Source organism: Hippocampus guttulatus, chromosome 3 (assembly GCF_054856545.1).
Source record: "Hippocampus guttulatus isolate MCC_2025c chromosome 3, RoL_Hgut_1.0, whole genome shotgun sequence".
NCBI classification, from domain to species: Eukaryota; Metazoa; Chordata; class Actinopteri; order Syngnathiformes; family Syngnathidae; genus Hippocampus; species Hippocampus guttulatus.
This window is the reverse complement of record NC_141263.1, coordinates 18,670,945-18,691,099: the sequence shown is the minus strand read 5'-3', so window position 1 is coordinate 18,691,099 and position 20,155 is coordinate 18,670,945. Positions and strand designations below refer to the sequence as shown.

The window sequence follows — 20,155 nt, the reverse complement described above, 5'->3', positions numbered from 1 at the left end:
GGGGAATTAGAAGTCAAATAGTCAAATTCTTAGGTGCTCTCAGGATACTCTAGTCACCAATCCAGGTGTCCAAATCTAGGATCTGTCCCAACAACACCATTTTATGTGGACCACTAGCAAATCGTGTTTAAATATCCATCTTCCGATCCGCTTTATCCTTACAAGGGTAGCGGGGGTGCCGGAGCCTATCCTGGCCGTCGTCTGGCAGTTGGAGGGGGACCCCTGAACCGGTTGCCAGCCAATCGCAGGGCACACAGAGACCAACAACCATCCGCTCTTACACTCACACCTAGGGACAATTTTGAGTGTTCAATGAGCCTGCCATGCATATTTTTGGAATGTGGGAGGAAACCGGAGTACCCGGAGAAAATCCACCAGAGGCATGGGGAGAACATGCAAAACCCACACAGGAAGGCCGCAGCTAGAATCGACCCAGTACCGCTGCACTGTGAGGTCGACGCGCTAAACACTGGCCCACCGGGCTTCCCTTTTTTGTGTGTGTGTAAAGAATTTGACATGTGGATTTTCGCCATAAGTAATAGTAGGTCGACTGCAGCTTTCTGTGAACCTCGGCCAAAATCTCAGCGCTTTTCCTCCCTGTAATACACCCGCCAACCAAAAGAGAGTGTTAGTGAGCAAGTCTACGTCTACATTGGCTAAACAAGCCAGTGAATAAATGCTTAACGCCTCTCCCCTCCGCTACAGTGGAACGGCACTAGACTATGCCGAAGCTTGAAGTTTCTCCGAAGCTTTTTAGACTTGTCATCTGTCAGTAGCGCCAAGCGACTTGAGAGCAACATTCGTCCCGTGCTGATTATGACGGCCAACAATCGGCACATTCGCCAAGGGTAACGAAAGCTCGTGGGTCCCGATAAAAGCCGAGCAAAGGAGGCAAGGTAACGTAATGACAACGGCTGTAGCGGCTAACGGGCGGCACATTGCATCACGTTTTACCCTGCTATCGAGCAGCTAGCTAAATGAGCCTAGCTTCTTTAACCTGCTTTTTCTTACCTTCCATGCAAATTCAACGTGAAAAAAAAAAGACCGGTGGCAGATAAACTGAAGCTGTACTGCGATGCAGCTACTAGCTTAGGTCCATGCTCGTCGTTCACTCTTCGCCGTTTCATTGACGATGGTGAAAACCGGTCAAATCATTTCATGCGATTTTAGCAAGCTTCGTTTGGCAAGCGGTCAATAGATTAAAACGAGCGTTCCATCTGGCAGTGATTTAACAGCTAATGTAAAAACGGACATATTTTACACAAACACGCGTGATCAAAGTTGCACATTTACTTACCATGCAACGAGACTGCACCAAATCTTATTTAAACGCAAAATACTGTACGACTAATATTCGACCATACCACGGACTCCCTGTAGTTCGCTCGAGTTTTATAATCGTTTTAGTTCAACGCTATCATTCGTGACCTTGTAGCCTGTTGTCTTCGCCAAAGTGAATGTAAGGTGACTTGTTGCGTATTGAATAACCAAGTAACAAGCGGCGTTACCTCGCGTTAAACATGTACGGAGAGACCAGAGAACACTTTGTTTACATCATGCCAGCTAGGCTAAGGCTCTATGCTAACAATTGCTGATGCTAATTGGTGCTCTGCCTTGCTAGCCGCAAAGCTAACATTTCAAGTGACGTGACATCTTTTGCCGTGAGTCTTGCCCACTCGGGAGTCATTTGTTCTGTCTAGTAATACTTCTTATATAATGTGACGGAAAGCTATGGTAGCTGGTAGACTCATCTCAACTGCCTTTTTGAATATGAATGTTATTCTGTGTGGCTGTAAATGGCTAAATGTGTGTTTCATGCTTCCCTCACAAACGTGGGCTGCGCGCTACTGACCGCCAGGCTCGTTGCGCGGGAGTCCGCTTGAATGCCTGATGTTACTTTCCATGAGCCCGCTAAGGGGCACCATTTCATTTTGCACGTAACGTCAGTGGTTGACAAACTTTAGTTTAAAACAAGCACCACTTCTAAAAAATATTGGATCGTTTTTCAAAATTCATGTGGTTAGAAGTCCTTTCCGTACAGCATACCATCGCTATTAAGTAGTTTGTGCATCGGTGCAAGACTGCCACTGTAAATTACTGGCTTTGTTTATGTTTTCATCGCGTAAAAGTGGGTTGAATGCAAATATTACTATGGTTGTGACTGCTTTAGCATAGGTTAGTGGTAGACTACCGCATATTACAATTTCTGTACAAACCTGGGTTACGTTGCAGGCCTAGGAATGGAACTAAAGCATAAACCAAGTACACCCTGCCTAGTTATATTATGCTTTTATTTGTTTTTGTTGTTTTTCATCATTGCTAACAAACATATCTTCTGTGTGTTAGATGAAGATACATTTTCAATCTAATAGATGGATATCTTGTACTTGTTGCACCTGCATGAAATTCCATGGGAAATGGTAAAATAGTTTTTGCATTGGCCTAAGAAATAAAATATCATTTGTCACTGCCTGGAAAAAGCAGTCTCACATTTATTTTTAAATTGCACTCACACAAGCTACTGTTGACACAAACATATGTGTCAATGTCAATTGTTGTTGATCACAGTGCACCCCACCCCACCCCTTTAGGGATTTTGCTGACAGCTGGACCACAACTGTGCTTTTAAGACAGCCTTTTTGTACTGTGGAACTGAGATTCATCACAGCTTCTCATTTTACAAATCTTGAGGTAGAAAATAACTAAGAGAATTTTTACAACTAGATTTCACAAACCCAAGTCGCAAGTCCATCTTTATAGTCTTGCTGATCATAAGCGTAAAATGTTTCAAACTATTTTATTTAGCCGGCACATGCTCATTGCGAGTTGTTAGTTTATGTATAGTGCATTTGGCTATTATGACAATACATGATGCATTAAGTTTGAGTCTCTGAGGGGGATCATGGCTAATTTTGGTCTTTTACGCTGATGTTTTGGGAACATTACATAACAGCAATATAGTTATAAATCTGTGTAAAGACTGGAGAAAAAAATAAATATGACATCTTTTAACACATATCCTACATTGTTCTTGCAGTGAGCCATGCATGAGTTGACAGCACAAGTCACCAGCAGCCTGCTGCCTTTTCCTGCGGTGACTCTCGAGGCTGTAGGAGAGGATGAGATCACGCTGGACTCTGTGCTTCACGGCAAGTTCACTGTTGGTGAGTGCCTTTCTCTCAAAAGAATATATGGTTGCACTAAAAAAAGTTAACTGACAAAAAGCTTCTTGTTTCCCGTGTGCTTGAAGGCCGTGCAGGGCATGCTTGGCTCGCCTGCGGCCCCCATCTTGAGTTCGTCCACGCGTTGACCGGAGAACGTATGTCTGCGTACTGCTTTAGTGGTGGAGGGGAGCACCCACCCACCGTCCTCACCGCAAGGGACTTCAGCTGGCTCAAAAGGTCAGAGCGCAGACTGTGTCCCTTTCTTCTCATTGGGTGGCATGGCTCAGAGGTTTAGTGGTCTACAGCCTTTCACTATTTCTGTCCGGGGTCGTTGGGTTCACCGTATCATCTACTGAACTGGAAATTGCATTTTAATAATGGCATAATAATGTCAGATGTTGTATCATGCATCATAGGTCTGGCTTGCTGGTGGGCTTGGAAGAAACCGAAGGCAGTGTGTTGTGTCTCTTTGACTTGGGGCTGTCCAGAGTGACCAAGGCTGTGGTTATACCAGGCAGGGTGAGCCTCCTCTGCGCTGCACTGGAAGACATCCTACCTAAATCTAAGTTGCATTGAAAAAAAAAAAAAAGAAGAAGCACATTTTACATGAAAACATTTTGTGGTTGTGTCTATGCTCGACTGTAGATTACAGCCATTGAGCCCTTGGTGAGCTATGGTGGGGCAAGCACTTCTACCCAGCATCTCCACCAGTGTCTTCGCTGGTTCTTTGGCATCGCCGCTGTAGTCACGGATGTAGGCCATGTGCTGCTCGTGGACCTCTGTCTGGACGACCTGTCTTGCAGCCAGAGCGAGCTCAAGGCTTCCAGTGAGCAGCGTCCATGTCGAGGGACGCAAGTTCCCCCCCTGTGTAATCTCTCATTCTTAGCCTGTCCCTCCTTCTGGATTTTCACAGGCTTGCAAGTAGTGACCAAAACTCTGAGAGAGATTCCCAGGCTTCGAGAAGTGAGCAGCAGAGAGGGCAGACACCTTTCCCTCCAGCTCAATGGGCCAAGTGGTGTATCAGCCACAGCCCTGCAGTACATCCCCAGAACAAACCAGCTGGCCGTGGGTTTCTCTGATGGCTACTTACAGCTATGGAACTTGAAGTCTCTCAGAAAAGAGTGAGGCTTTCCACTGTTTCTCAAAATATGCCTTTTTCAATAGTCACTTAAAGTGTTCCACGTGCTCTCAAAATCCATCACAGTATCATAAAAAATGTTTCCTGTTGTAGAATTTACTGCTTTCAGGGCGAAATGATGAATTACATTTCACTTACACCTCTGGTGCCATCCGTTGCAGTTGCTTTGATTTCGTTATTTTTTAACCTGTATATGTGCGCAATACGAAACCCCTGTTGCACGTGTAGATACCACTGCCAGTTGGATGGTGGCAGAGTGCCCGTTCACGCCTTCACCTTCCAGGAGCCAGAAAATGACCCCAGAAACTGCTGCTATCTCTGGGCTGTCCAGTCTTCTCAGGATCAGTAAGTTTACAATCCAATTAGACTTTTTTTTTTTTTTTTTAAAGCAAATCCACCCATTCTCACTTCTCACTTACGTTACACCCACACAGAGAAGGCGATACGGTCAGTCTCCACCTGCTACAGATGGCTTTCAGTGAGCGTAAATGTCTGGCCTCAGGGAAGATCCTCTATGAGGTGTGAAGAATATGACGATTTTTCTCTCCGAAAAGTGCTCTTCCACGCCTCCCTCCTAACCTGTCATTATGCTGTTCAGGGTCTTGAGTACTGTGAGGAGCGTTACAGTCAAGAGTTGAGTGGTGCAGCTTTTCCTCTCGGAGCCCAGAACACCAACACCCGCTTGCTGAACTGCCAGACCATCGAGAAATTCCGACCCCATCCAGACAGGGACGACAGCATGACTGAAGGTCAGATTGGTCACATAATAGTGACGGAAGTGTTGAAACACTTGGTCATTCCCCCACAACTAGACCATTTAGAAATAGGGAGTTGGTCCTCCCAACTTGGCTTCCCGGTCTTCAAGATTTTGCAGTGTGTGTTTATGGGAATTCTTGTTTTTGAGCTCTGAAGGCTCTGCAGTTGTTCCTCAGTGATATTACCCAAACATGCATTTATGGCCCTTGTTTATTTGTTTTGCGAGCATAATCATGCGAAGGTAAGAGCACAAACCATTCAGCTTTTCCTTTAAGAGGCGTCTTTCAATACATTAGTCAATAAAGGACTTTTTTGTTTATTTATTTTTTTTACTTGGCTTCTTTCATTGTCACAACTTGACAATCTCCTGCTCTTGTCTTTCAGTTGCATCTCCAGACACCAGTGTGTCCATCTTTAGCTGGCAAGTCAAGGCCTACGGGCAAGGAATACCTTCTACCTACATTGGCGTTTTTGACATCAACCGCTGGTACCATGCACAGATGCCAGATTCATTCAGGTACAGTGGAGCTTGTGCGGATTCCTACTTCACCCGTATTAAGTTAGTCACAGCAGTGCTGTATTTTGGTCTGTTGTTATGGTTTATGCGTAGCAGTGTGATCAGAACCATCCATTCAGAAGGCAATGTCAAAAACGCGTCTTGTCAAAATGTAATCACTTTCAAATAGCCACAAAATGACTCGCATTTAACACTCCTCAGGATGATGCTTAAAATTAATTTAAGGTACTCCTAATGAAGTGTTCATTGTCGAAGAATATTCTCGGTTATTGTCAGCAAGATTCATCAGTTCACTATGACATTGCACTTCAATTGAGTTTTTTGTTTTTGTTTCCAGAATGGGCGAGTCTCTGCAGAACTGTGCTTACCTTGCCGTTTGGTGTTTGGACCCAGTGATGCAAATGGCTCCTCAGAACGTCTTACTGGATGTAGTTGTACAGGATCACAGTCTCAGCAGGGGTCTGCCTTTGACTTTCCCCCCACCGGAACAGTACTTTAACCCAACCGCATACAACTTTGGCAAGTCTGCTACTGGACTCCCTAAGTTTTTTGTTTCTCTGTTTGCACAGGAATTCACTTGTTATAATATTTCTATGTCGTAAAATTAAATAATTTTACTGTTTTGTTTTGTTTGTTTGTTTGTTTTCGGTTACAGATGCTACCTGTTTATTCAACTCTGGAATTGTCCATTCAACTTGCTCTGGATATCAGAAACAAGTTTGTGACCCTTTCTTTCTATTACTGTGTTTATTTGTCCTTCCATTTTCCGTAACACACCTCAGGTGAGCTTGAGGTCATCTCAGCGTTAGCACAAGAAGTTTAAATAAACCCTGGATTGTTTGCCTGTCAATCACTAGGCACATATGAACAAACAGCCACTCAAATTCACACCCACAGTCAGAGTAGAGTTCTCAATTAGTCTAATATGCACGTGTTTTCGAGGGTGCGAGGAAGCAGAAGTATATTTGGTGAAGTGAAATTCCCAGCAATTGTATTATCTTGCCACCAATTTTTTTTCTGTAATTATTTCAATGAAAAACGAATGTTTTGATTGCATGCCTTCTCATTCGCCAGACTTTGAGCTTTTTGAGGAAAGCTGCTCCATGTTCCAGTGACGTCATCTCCAGCAGCTACTCGCGGTGTCTCATGTCAGGCCTTCTGTCATCTCGCCTTGCTAATGCTCATTCTTCCAATCTCTCGCAGGTAAATACATCCACATGAAATGCTGTAGTTTTTTTTTTTTTTTTTTTTATGTGTCATTGATGTGTATTGTAATGGTGTCCACGCCATTTTTCTAACTTCAATCTCTCAAGATCTGAGCCACGAGCCTTGAGTTTATGACAGAGTCAAACCGTTTTTGTTGTTTTACATTTGATATTTTGTTCGGATAAATCACTGCAACGTTTATAAACTGCTTATAGGAGGAGCAGCTAGATGCCATCCTGTCGACTGCAGTCGAGACCAGCACTTTGGGACTGATCACTGGTTGTATCAAGCAGTGGACTGCAGAGGGTGAGAGGCTGTCTCCAGAAACATTGTTTCTGTTTTGGTACATTTTGACTCAAATTCAATACTTATTTTTAATGGCATCCCATCAGAACAACCAGGCTCTGCGCTAAACCTTCGCTATATCTTGGATTGGGCCTGGAAGAAAGTGACCAAGACCAAGGAGGAATTGGATAGCATTTGTATGTTCCTTGACATTCTCATTTGCAATAGAGCCGCATGATGAAAAGTGCAGAAATGAAAACGAAAGGGAAACAAAAAGGAAGCATGCAGTTGTCACTTTCTTTTGTGTTTGTTTCCAAGGTGCACCTCTATTCGACAGCTCGTCCAACTTCACAGATCCTCAGACCATGCAGCTGCTGCAGCACAGCCAGAGACTTCTGGAGAACCTCAGCACCATCTTCCACTGTCTGCTCACCGAAGCTCAGGAGCTCACGCAGAAAGGTGATGCACTCCTTTCACCACACTGCAACACAATGCTTTCGCAGTACTTGTCCGCCAAAGGTTCCACAATGCAACACATTGTTGACGATAACTCGAAAATAGTGTTACCCTCGCTATGTTTTGACTAACAATAATGATTTTGATGAACTGCATGAGAAATTCCAAATTATCTTACGAGCATGTATTCCAAGTTGTATATTGTGCTGATGATTACCGAATTACAGGAATGCCAGTTAAGTTTCATCATCTTCGCCTCCGTTTGTCCCATATTTACTGAGGAATGATTGTTATTAATCGTGGTTGTTCTTGATTGCTTTGTGCAGGTCTTGTGGGTCTGATCAACAAGAATGTGGCGTCTGGTCTGATTTCCAAGTACGCTCAAGTGGTCCTCTGGTTCTGTCGCACTGGCCTGCTGCCTGAAGGATCAGGTAAACCATGTTTGGGAAGCGCCTTTTTCAAGATTTGTCGTGATGTGTCTCCGGTGTACGGGTTGTAACTGGTGTCTTCTCTCTAGATGTTGATGCCGTGCAGATCTCCAGGCCTTTCTACAGTCACTCAGTCATTAGCAACTATTACTCTATTCGCAGGGAGGAGCTCACCTCTCTGGCCAAGTGCGTATTCTTTTGAAAAAAAATATATATATTTTTTCCTTCTAACTGCATTCCAGCAATGTGATACATCCACTATTGTCACAGGGGAAAGTGGTGTGCCGATTGCCTGATGATTGACAGTTTGGTAGGCCAATGTGGAGAACATTTGGCCAATCTGTGGAGGAGGGATGAAGGTGGAACAGGACAGTACCCACCACCGACCCTTCATGTATGCTCAAGTCTACCTTATTCTAAACATCAACACACTCGTCACACATATGTGATGCAAAACACGCACAGCTGATTGATTATGAATTTCTCATCGGCAGGCTTTGCTGGATATTTATCTTCTGGACAGTGTTGATGAGGCTGCAAAACATGCAATTGTATCCTTCAAACTCAAATTGGCCTTACTCTTCTTGGTTTTTCTCATTTTGTTTGTATTCATATGGCTTTCTATTTTCTCAAGTCTGTTCCAATCCGAGCTGTGTGTGATTAGCCTTGACATTTTCTTAGATAATCTACTTATTGCTGGATGTCATGTACTCCTTCCCCACTAAGGAGGGAGCGTCAGTGGAGTCTTTTCCCACAGCTTTTGACATCCCTATTGGATTGGTTAAACTGGTGCAAGGCTTCTGGCTGCTGGACCACCGTGACCACCAGGTGTGCACGCACAAATATTTTAAGAAAAATAAGTGGACTACTGTCAGCTACAAGCTAACCCGTTTTCCCAACGCCCTCTGCCTCTCCCGATCAGAGTTCATTTGAACTGCTTCTGAATCCGGCCGCCTCTCGGTGTCACTTTGAGTGGCAACATGAGCGCGTCCTGCAAGCGTTCATGTGTCAGGGCCAACATTCAGTGGCGCTGCGCTACTTTCACGTCACGAAGCCCTCCATTTCCTCCATCTCGCAGGCCAGACTCTCCCTGGCTGTACTGCTCCACAACAGGTACAGCAGTCATCCGATTTCTTGTGTTGAAGTTCCAATGGTCCACTGTTGTATTTATGTAGCTTCGATAATTGTTGCCCCCCACTTCCCAGGTGCCTCACTGAGGCGTGGTCATTGCTGCGTCAGCACTCGAATCATCTCAACAGGGCCGAGCTGCTTGGCTTCCTGTACGAGACCTGCCAGGAGCTGGGTCTCATCAAAGAGCTGCTCAAACTGCCCCTCGGCCCCACTGAGCAGGTCATTTTTGGCTCATGCAGCAACTCTGTCTTATCAGCTGTTTCAAGATGCTCTGTAAAGATTGTGATCGTTCTAGTTTATCATTGGTTCTTCGTTTATGTTTTTAGGAAACTTTGGAGAAGTTTCTCCAAGGTACAGGCGGTCTTCAAAACAGGGAAATACTGATGGTTCATTACCTTCAGCAATCCAACTACATACCTGCGCTGCAACTCAACCACAGCCTTAAAATGCACCTCGTGGTATGACACACGGCCTCTTGAGTACAGTGGGAAATTAAAGTCGCTCAAATTGCGAATGAATGTAATCAGCTTTTAGGTTAACTGTTCCCATTATCAATCTTTTAACTGTATCGATAATGATTTCAAGCACATTTTGACATTATAGTAACATAGTCGTGCAAGTGTAAAAATGAGCCGCTTGATTCCCATAGTGTTTAAACCATGTGCCTGTTTTGTTTTCTTGTTAGAATGAGCGAGACCCAAAGCTTAAAGAGCGATCAGACACCCGCAACTCCATACTGGAGCAGTATGGCAAAATTCTGCCCAGAGTTCAGAGAAAATTGGCGATGGAAAGAGCCAAACCCTACCAACATCCCACCACCATCCACAAAGAAGGTAACGTGGGCATGACATCATTGAAAGCCTTCAGATACATCTTTGCGCAATTGCATATCTAATTAAAATTCCCCATTGTGTTCTAGTGACTCGTCCACAGCCACTGTCAACAATCAGCAAGCGTTCCGCGAATGAGAAAGTGATGTCTAGGGCGGGCTTTATCAACAGTGTCTTGAATAAGATTGAGGAGGTGTGGATGGGCAAAGGAGACTCACCTCTGTCCTCCCCTGCTAAGTGGTAAGCGAACAGCAAACGAGTGAAATTATTTTTTAATTGTTGGCGTATTTATTTCAAATTCTGCCTTTCAGTCCAAGAACTCCTGGATTCCTGAGTCCACCACCTAAGCCTGCAACTCAAATCCAACCGGAACCATTCCTGGGAACCCCGTTAACTATGAGCTCGAAACGAAAGTCAAGGTACTTCATAAAAGCCAGAGTAAAGCATTGTTTTATCAATGGCAGACTCACTGTTTTGTGTATTATGAGGTGTCCATCCATAGATCCTTAACTAAACCTAAACTAAACTTAAAGAGATTTGACAATAAAGTTGTATTCAATTAAAAAGTCCTGAATTAGTTGTTTCAATGTGAACGCCTTTCTTTTTCCTTCAAGTGACACTTCAGTGTTAAATCCGCTGTTCAAAGGGCTTAAAAATGCAGCAAACTCGGGAAACATTTCTACAGTTGCTTTAAAAATGTTCAGAATCAGAATCATCTTTATTGGCCAAGTATGTAGAACACACAAGGAAAATGTCTCCGGTATAACACGCTGCATTAGTATCATCGTAAACAACAAATCATTGAACCATTTTAGAGTAACCAGTAGCAGTATTTGTAGTACAAGAAGAGTGACTACGTCAGTGACTGTTTAAGGAGTTAATGGCTAGAGGGAAGAAGCTGTTTAAGTGTCTACTGGATTTGGTGCGCATCTGTAGCGTCTGCCTGAGGGGAGTACGGTAGCTGGAAAAGGTGGTGGGCAGGGTGCGGGGGATCCAGGAGGATTTTCCGTGCCCTTGTCTTGATTCTTGCAGTGTGCAAGTCCTCAAGAGTGGGTAGGGCGGTGCCAACGATTTTTTCCGCCGTCCTAACTGTCCGTTGAAGTCGGATTTTGTCCTTTTTTGTGGCGGCCCCAAACCAAACCGTGATGGAAGAACACAGGATTGATTCGATGACTGCCGTGTAGAACTGTCGTAGCACCTCCTGTGGCAGGCCATGCTTCCTCAGCAGCCTCAGGAAGTACATCCTCTGCTGGGCCCTTTTCAGGATGGAGATGGTGTTGACTTCCCACTTCATGTCCTGGGAGACTGTGATTCCCAGGAACTTGAAGGTCTCGACGGTTGACACAGGGCAGGTGGATAGTGTGAGGGGCAACTGTGAGGACCTAAATTTGATAAATGTATGGATTAATATAATGGTGGGTAACTTTGAGTTATGCTTGAATCAACGAAATATATTTGTGTTTAGCTAGCAAAATGCAATTGTGTTGAACCACCGAGATACATCAGTTTCATTTTGTAGCTGTTGTTAGTTTGCTTTCTTCAATGCTGTGTTACCGGTTTGATATTTTGTCTTAAAGATGCTATTTAAAGTTGATCCATTCCATATCATCCACTTCATGAGGTCATACATTTTAACATTTTTTTTAATAGTCTGTTTAGTTCCTTCAATGTTATAACTGTCAAAAATCACGAAGGTATATTCACTGTTTCACAATTTGCTTCTCACTTCTCCCTCATTTAACATAGGCTAAGCGACTTGGTGGTTCATCCCTCCTCTCACACCCCTCGACCACTTCTCAGTCCTGCCAGACCTTCTTGGGCCATTTTAAAAAGCACAACAAAGGCCCCAGAATTTAACCTCCTGCAAACTCCACTGATTGTGAAGGTGAGACCAAATGTTGATCCCTTGTCACCTTTCAAACTGATCTAATTTGATGAATTTTCCATCCAATTTAAACATATATTCTTGTCACATCAGCGCGCTCGCGCCCTGGCTGCTTCCGGCGCAGTCTTCTCAGCCTTCACCCCTCAGTCCATCCTTCGCAGTAGCCAGAGGCCCACTCCCATGGCCACTCCCTCCGTGTCTCCGGGGCGCTCCATCACCCCTCCGCTTCGCAGCAAAGAGAGCAGGATCACTTTTGGTGAAGTGGCCGGGTCTCCTGAAGTGGAAAAGGACATGCACTTGACCAACGGGGTCAGCACAAACTGCTTTCTGTCTGTCATTGTCAGTTCATGGCATGCCATGTATTGCAAATGATACTAACAATATATTTGTTGCAAAATTACCTTCTGGATACCATGTCATTGCATTACAGATCAGATATTGTAGTACTCTGCATAACATTTTGACATCAAAAATCTAATTAATTAGCATCTTTTTGGGACTATAAGTCGCACTCGAGTAAAAGTCTCACCGGTCAAAAATGAATCATGTAGAAGAGAAAAAACCCCCCCCCATAGTGCTCCGGTGTGTAACCGAAAAAGGAGTGGCTGAGACCACTGCATCAGGAAGTACAATAGTCAACAGTTTCAAGCACGACCTGTTGATGGCATTCTAATAGAAGCCGCATTCGGAAATTAATTGGAGGGCACTGCCTTTCTGTACACACGCGCGCGCACACACACACACTCGAGCAGTGTATGGCCATTAGAGTGACTATTTGAATGCACTGTGTGTTGTTTGAAAGTTTCGCTTGAAAAGTTTTTGTGATGTTTACCTTACCTAAAATCCCCAATTGCAGCGGTTATACCTAGTAAATCGACACGCTTAGGAAACGGGGGATTTTGGGAGCCAATCGGAGCTGTTAACATATGCAAAAGTTGCACCTAAGTCACAGTACAAGGCAAACTATGAAAAGTGTGACTTGTAGTCTAAATATAATGTTTGAGTAAACTCACCTGTGCAGCTTTTCCCAATTCATCTGGAACCGTTGTCCTCTGTAGATGCTCGCAGACCGTGAGATTGGCCTACTCACCAGAGGGGCCAGCCTGTCTCGCACACGCAAGACCTGGTCTGCACAACTCGATGAAGATGAAGAACCAGAATCGCCCCACGTCAAGTTCATGCCGCCCGAAGGCGGTATTCCCTCGCCGCAGCTGAGATGCTCTCTGAAGGAATCATTCCCAATCCACGAAGCTGCAAAATTAACCAATCCCTTGGACGCAACCCAAGATCAACCTAGCTTGAGCTTTGACACAAGCCAGACATCTTTCCAGGTGACGGACACCACTCTGGAGTACTATGATGCGGAGGAACATCAGGAGGAGGAGCATCTCGACACCGATAAAGAAGATGACGTTGTGACCGTAAACCTTAAATATTTGGGTGAAAACGAACCAGAGCAGAACTCCGTTCCAGCTACCGAGCGGGCTTCTCTGCAATTATCAAACGATGTCGAGAGTGAAGGCCAGGAGCTTATGGAAGAAGAGATCTTTGAAGATGTGATGGAGATTGCTGTGGAGCAAGACGATGACGCCAAAGAAGCAGCTGAGTGTAGAACGGAGAACCAACTCGACGAGTTGGGAGGGGATCGAGAAAATCCTGAGGTTATTGACAATGAGCGAGTTGAGTGCAAATTGGACAATGCACCAGACACGGAATCAGGTAGCAAAGAAGATGCTGTTGAATTTATTGACCAAGAAGAACCATCTTATCGCGGTAATTAGTTCCGTTATTGAATTCATTACATCAACTACATACAAAATAACCAATTTCTTCTTTTTCACTCATTGTGTGACATGACATTGTTTGAACATGTTTCTGTTGCTAGGTGACGAGCTGTTGGTCGCTGCCGCAGAGACAGAATCTCAGAGTCTGTCATTCACCACCGAGGAGCATCTAGCCCAGTCACAAGTCCTTGAATCCACCACCATTTTAGAACACCAGAACGCATGTGGAGACTCTCCAGCCATCCCAATTACGCAGCAAGGGAACGCATGGGAAGACGGCGAAGCCACAAAATTCATCCAGCGCATCAACTCATTTGGAGACATTGAAGCTGCAGCCTCCACTGAGCATGCGCAAACATGTGGAGACATTGAACCTGCAGATGTACCAGCAGAGAATTTGGAGCAATCAACAGGTGTGTCCTGGAAGTCTTCAGCTCTCACCATATTTGTGATTTTCAATATTTCTGGTTTTAACCAAAATCTCTTGTTTTGATTAACTAGATCTGGCTGACTTTGTGGAGCGACATCTTTTTGGTAGTGGCATGTCTCCTCTGACCCGCTCTGGAATTCATGTCTTGTCACAGACAGCCCCCAGCGGGTTTGTGTTTTTTTTATCTACTCTCTACAGACATGCGTGTTAGAATTTTATTGATCAAATATAGGGGTGAGGATCCACCAAAATGATCAATTGTATAAATTGAGTTTTGAAAAAGAGGGGGTCGTCTTATACTCGGGGCCGTCTTACATTCGGCCCAATACGGTAAATTGAATTTCGTTGTAAATATTGCCGTACCGTTTCATTTCTTTTTGGAGTACAAATTTTCACATATTCTTTTGTCAGGATCATGGATGAATTTAAAAATACAGAGGAGGAAGAGGAGCCTTCTGCCACAGCTCCACCTGTATTCACCAGCCAAAAATCCACTGCCTCTGTGACATCTTCCGAGCCGACAGGCACCGACTCCCACTGTGAGGAGGATGCGTGAACGACGACGCAAGTTTCCTGCGCCTCATTTACATGCTCACATGCTTTTTCTTGTCTCCTAGCGGTTATGAGTATGAACGACAGCGAAGAATTATCGAGCTCCGAATCTGAGGAGGAGGAGGAGGATGATGATGATGAAGAAGAATCGGATGAGGAAGAGTGTAATGATGAGGAGGACTCTGGTAGTGAAGTGGAGATCATTGAGGAAATCCAGGGAAACGGAAGTCTACGAGGCCTCCCAGCCAGCTCGGCCTTTCTTCATGAAGAAAACAATCACTTCTTATCGGCTTTGTCGGAGCAGGACGCCGCACAGTTTTCTCTTGTACCGCCGGGGGTTGAGATGAAGGTATCGTGCCAATACAAATCCAAATCAAATAAATGAGATTGTTGGTCTGAAAAGTACTTTTGTTTGTTTCTGTCATCCCAGATGGTCGGAGAGGAAATGGAAGGAGATGTATTGATGGTGAGACTTGGGGCAGATACGGAAGCAAAGGAGACGCTCGTGGGCGAGGGACCAGGGTCGTCCTACGTGGAGCTGAAACCTTCAACCACCCTCCTTGTTCCTCTGGAGCTCGTGGATGGCCAACGGGAGGCGATGGACGCCGCCCCGCTCCAACTGCCTGAGCTGCAGCAAGCCGTCGTACCAGACGAGCAGAATTGCGCAAGTCACGGCACCTTCTCGCTGGTGCTGGACATGGATGAGGATGGCGGTCACGAGGCGCATGTGTTGCCCACGGAGAATTGTACGGAGTCATCGGAACCGATGGCGGCGGGCTCCGATGACCTGGCAACACAACCTGAGATAATTTTTCTGGCACCGGATGCTCTCGAGTGTGAGGCGGCCACACCAGAAGATGAGAGGAAGGAACTCAATGGGCAGACCAAGCCACAGAACACTGAGGTCCAACTGAATGCGGCAGAAGAAATGGATGCCAAAGATCATGAGCCTGCCATTTTACCAGACTCTGAGCCTACCCCGTCGCAGGAACCTACAGACACTTTGGAGGACCGCCATAGCGGGGATTTTGTGATAGCACAAGATGCCAATGTTGAAATGGAACAAGAGGAAGGGAAACCTGAAATTGCCGAGGCCCAGAAAGGCTCTGAAGGAGATGAAACTGTTGAGATGGAAGGAGCTGCCAACCATGCAGGGACAGCAAACTCTTCGAAAGAAGACCAGCAACATCTCGACCCCTCAGAACTGGATAACCGAGCACATCCAAGTGAGAGCCAAATAAGTAATGAAGAGGTTCAAGATTTCACTTCAACCGGTGAACCTGAAGCCCTTGCCCCGGAGACTTCAACTTCTCAGAGGAAGACGACAGTTCCGTTCACTCCCACCCGAATGACAACACGCTCGAGGAGAACGGTTACGTTCATTACTCCCATCCGCGAGGAACCGGAGACGGCAGATAAGAGCAGCGCGGTCCCTGCCTCGCTCAGTCGAACATCTGGACCGAAAGGCACCAAAATGCGAGCCGGTACACCTCGGAGAAGCTCTCGCAAAGGTCAACCTGAATTTCCTCAAGCCCAGGAGGGAAGTCCAAAAAAGGGCCAGCCTCAGGAGGAGGAGATGGATAAAGACGAGGCAACGGCAGCTTTACATAATTACGCTGCTCCATCACCATCCAGACGACGAGCTTCTCAAAGAGCCGCTCCTGTTCGAACCAGACAAACAAGTAGAAGTAAGGACGAGCCCGATGCCGGAGAGGAGGAACCAGAAGACGAGATCAGCGATACGAACATTGCTCCGAAAGCAGCCACCAGGACTTCCAGCCGCGCCAAACGTACAAGCTCCCACACAAACACCCCGAGGAGGTCCAGTCGTCGAATCCTTAACAGCAATGAGGTGTTGCAAACCACGCTGGAGGTCCTACGAGAGGAAGACAAAGAACAGGTGGAGGTTCTTTCAGCAGCGGTCAAGCGCAGCATCACGGGGCTCAAACCGTCAAAGGAGGAGGAGGGGGCAACACAGGCCGATTCCAGCCCGACGAGGGCGACGCGTCAGTCCATTCTCGACGTCTTTCCAGAGGTAAGTATTCACCTCGCATGTAAATTGATACTGCAGAAGAATAGAACAGCCCTTTTTTGGGGGTCCTGCAGTCTGGAAATTCAGGTTTTACAGTTGCAAAGTGGACAGAGGTGGCGCTAGAACATGGCTAAGAAGTGTTTCGCAATCAACTCGGGCTCCAATTTCTTTTTTTCTTGCAGAGCAGTTTTGTGAATCAGTGATTTCATTTGAGCAACGTTCAAATTTTCTGGAGCATATTTTTCCGGGAACCTGATGGGAGGGTTTTTATCGAAAAAAATAACAATATGACACTAACGAATGAGCAATTAGTTGTCTTTTTTTAAGATATAATCAGTAGTCTTTATTTCTTAAATTCACATTGTGTATAGCAGCAAACCATTTTGTGAGACCTGTTTTAAAAACAAAAACATCATACATCTCATTTAAGCATGACCATACTTTGTAATGGCCACCACACAACAATGAATGAATTGAATATTTTTGGATTGATTTCATTGCATTTTCAAAGTTTAGTCGTCTTTCTGCACAGCTGGATGGATCCTTCCATCCGTCTATTATTGGCCTCATTGACCCTTCTCATTCAACTGCGCTCTGTGTCACCCCCTCAGAGTCCAGCAAAGATGGAGGCGAGCATCAGTCATGGCAAGCATGAGGCCAAACTGAACAGCGCCGCGGGTCATGCGAGTCTCCGGCAGACAACCAGAAGCAAATTGTGGGAGCACCCAGAGGAAGACCTCTTCTTACTGGCTACCCCTTTGGAGGTGGATTCTGAAACCCCGGTAGCTGACGCCCTCATCAAGAGGCTCCAGGACAAAGAGGAGAAGCAGAAAGGTACGATGTAGGACGCCATTTTAAAAATACGATGCATGCTCACTCAAGCTACTGTTCTTCTTCCCAGGTGAAGTTGTGAAAAAGAGGTCGAGGACCAGAAGGACGACATCGTCCGTAGATGTCCCGGTGGGGGATTCTGCAAAGGATGAGACCAGCCCAGGAAAAAAATCGTTCGTCTACTTGCCCTCACGGAGGAGAACAAGAGGTGCTCTTCATATCGACCGCGCCTCCTTCCGTTTCGAACCGCGCTGGTCTTCACATTGTGACGCGCGTGTGTTTGTCAGCCAGCATAGTGGAGTCGCCGGGCCCCAGTGATGATGTTCCGGTGGCCGTCACTCGCAACGCGAGAAGAGCTGTCGAGGGTGGTTCAAAGGTCAGCATTAACAAATGCCATTTCAGTGCTGTCGTTTAAGATGTGCATTTTGGGTAGGCCTGCTGGCCTCGATGTCTAATGGAAGGATTTCCTGATTATGCGCCCCCCCCACGAGGAGTCCACAACTGCTCTTTTACTTTGTGCTCTGCAGTTCAGATATTCCATCAAGAAACGATTTTGACAGATTTCATTTTGTTGTAACGCCGAACAGAATTGCGGTGGGTGAGTGAAAGTAGAGACACATGAAAATGCTAACGAAGCGCAGTGAGTATTTGTGTTCCATTCGGTTACAAGACTGCATAAACTAGAACTAATTGCTTTATTTATTTGTTATTTTATGGAAGTATGAGTATTTTCGGTTAGTTCATTTTCTTTTCTCAATTCTCTGTCATGGTATCTTTTCCAGAAATGACTTTCGTCATACATGAGGCTTACCGGTAGAGGTTTTGAACCAACCTTCATCTTGTGCATTTTTATGCCCCCAATGAGCTATTAGATTATCAAGAGCTCTGTTATATTTTGGTCATTCATTCATAATTTTTTTTTGTAAATGTTTTAAAATCAATTTATCTTTTAAGGATTACCGGGAGTTAATTGATATATCCTGCAAACAAAATATAGAATAACAAAACAAATTACTCATCAGTCATTTGCATAGTGCACATTCAACACGCTTTTTTGTTTTATTTGATTGAATAATGATGATCATTGAAATTGAATGATCGACGGATGACGTTTCCCTTCTAACCATTTGGAACCAAGTGTGGCCCGTAAGACAACAAAAGTTTGTCTCCTGCTCGTGGAGACAGATAAGTAACCCTGAGTGGGACCAAAACACGCTGCATAAATGAGGACTTCCCTTCAGTGTACAGCCTGTGTACAAGTCAATTTTTATTTTAACAGTCATGAAATTGTTGCGATGTCACTTGTTTGGTTTCCTTCCAGGAAGACTTCACTTCAGATGAAGACTACTCGAAAAAGGCGAAAGCTGTTTCAAAAAGCAGAACAAGTGCCAAACGAACAGCCAAGTATGATTACTTTAACTGCTTTGACCTTTTCTTAGTTAACCTTAGAAAATGCAGTGGTGCCTTGACTTTCAAGTTGAACATGTTCCTTTACCGCGCTTGTTGCCCAAAAAACTGAGCTCAAATTTTCTTTCCTCATTGAAATGAATGGAAATGTCACAAATCTATTCTAGCACACCAAAAAACACCACCAAATGTTTGTAAATGGATTTCAATAAAAAAGAGAGAACACTCTTGTTAAAAAATAAATAAAAATAAAATAACTTTTTAAGCACTAAGATAGCAAAATTTGTTTTAAAATATATTTTTTAAAACAATATGGGTGGGAAAAAAATCCACAAATCGGCAAATTGCGAGTATGCAAGGGTCCACTGTATGAAAATTGTTTTTGTTTGGTTTTCTCTTGCTTCTTAGCCACCATTTGATGTTTCATTTACTTTTCACACTCCACCTTCATATCCAGATCCGCCCCGGAGCCTCTTCCCCTGGTCGAAGTGGATCTGATCTCACCACTGCCCAGTCCAGTCAATCAGGCCCCGCAAGCCCGGAAGAAGGAGAAGCAAGGAGCCGCTCGGACGTCATCGAGAATGAACCTCCGCCGGAAACGTATAATGGACAGCGTTTTCATCAAGCCTGCCACACGCAGAAAGAATCTCTGATTGAAAGTTGGTGGTTGACCTTAAATGTGCTGCTTAGTTCATTTGGACAAAATGTCTTAACTCATTCACTGCCTTTAACGGCAAAAGATGTCAAAGATCCGTTTTTACTGGGCCGGCAGTAAATGAGTTAAAGGCTGCATCAGTGGCCATTTTGTTTTGGTCTCTACCTGGCAGTGATCAACTGCTTGTTTGTAATAGATGCTCCCGTTAAAAAGAACCAGAGAAAGAAGTCATTCTTTTTTGAGGAGACATTCAGTCCATTCTCTTAGCGGTTTAATATTAAACCTCTTGGAACACCGCTGTTAAGAAATTCAACCAATATTTCTAACAATGTAAATTTTCTTTGCTCCAAATAATTTTAAATAATAAATTCTATTTTTTCCCCCTTTGGAAGTTTTACCACATTTACTTATGTAATGACACTGTTTAGTCTTATGTTTTGATTTGAAGTTTGGGGCGCACGACATGTTCTTTGGTGCCAAAAAATTGGACTCTCTTCCTACTGGCAATGTTGTACAGTGTGCAAATGCAAAGAAAAGGAGTAAAAAAATGGATTTGTTGACCTGAGTGTTGTATAGCTGATACATAGGCTATTTTCTGAAGAGTGTATGTAGAATGTTATTTTTGATGACTGCTCTTTGATAAACACAATAAACATTGATGAACATTG

At 44.7% G+C, this 20,155-nt stretch overlaps 1 protein-coding gene across 1 annotated transcript; it reads left to right on the top strand.

Moving 5' to 3' along the window:
- Positions 1-697: 697 nt before the first annotated feature.
- Positions 698-20,155, top strand: ahctf1 (AT hook containing transcription factor 1). The gene is made up of 40 exons (XM_086107248.1): positions 698-896; positions 3,038-3,164; positions 3,251-3,401; positions 3,581-3,683; positions 3,810-3,990; positions 4,078-4,285; positions 4,531-4,647; positions 4,737-4,821; positions 4,901-5,051; positions 5,443-5,575; positions 5,913-6,094; positions 6,231-6,292; positions 6,650-6,778; positions 6,997-7,087; positions 7,174-7,263; positions 7,385-7,525; positions 7,849-7,953; positions 8,040-8,136; positions 8,221-8,344; positions 8,445-8,501; positions 8,632-8,778; positions 8,873-9,063; positions 9,156-9,300; positions 9,408-9,539; positions 9,767-9,914; positions 10,001-10,151; positions 10,223-10,330; positions 11,658-11,796; positions 11,890-12,105; positions 12,855-13,569; positions 13,682-13,993; positions 14,082-14,178; positions 14,422-14,549; positions 14,628-14,911; positions 14,993-16,597; positions 17,206-17,428; positions 17,496-17,633; positions 17,713-17,801; positions 18,747-18,829; positions 19,290-20,155. Exons 2-40 carry the CDS (start codon positions 3,044-3,046, stop codon positions 19,483-19,485), a joined length of 7,575 nt encoding a protein of 2,524 aa, XP_085963374.1. The 5' UTR covers positions 698-896; positions 3,038-3,043; the 3' UTR covers positions 19,486-20,155.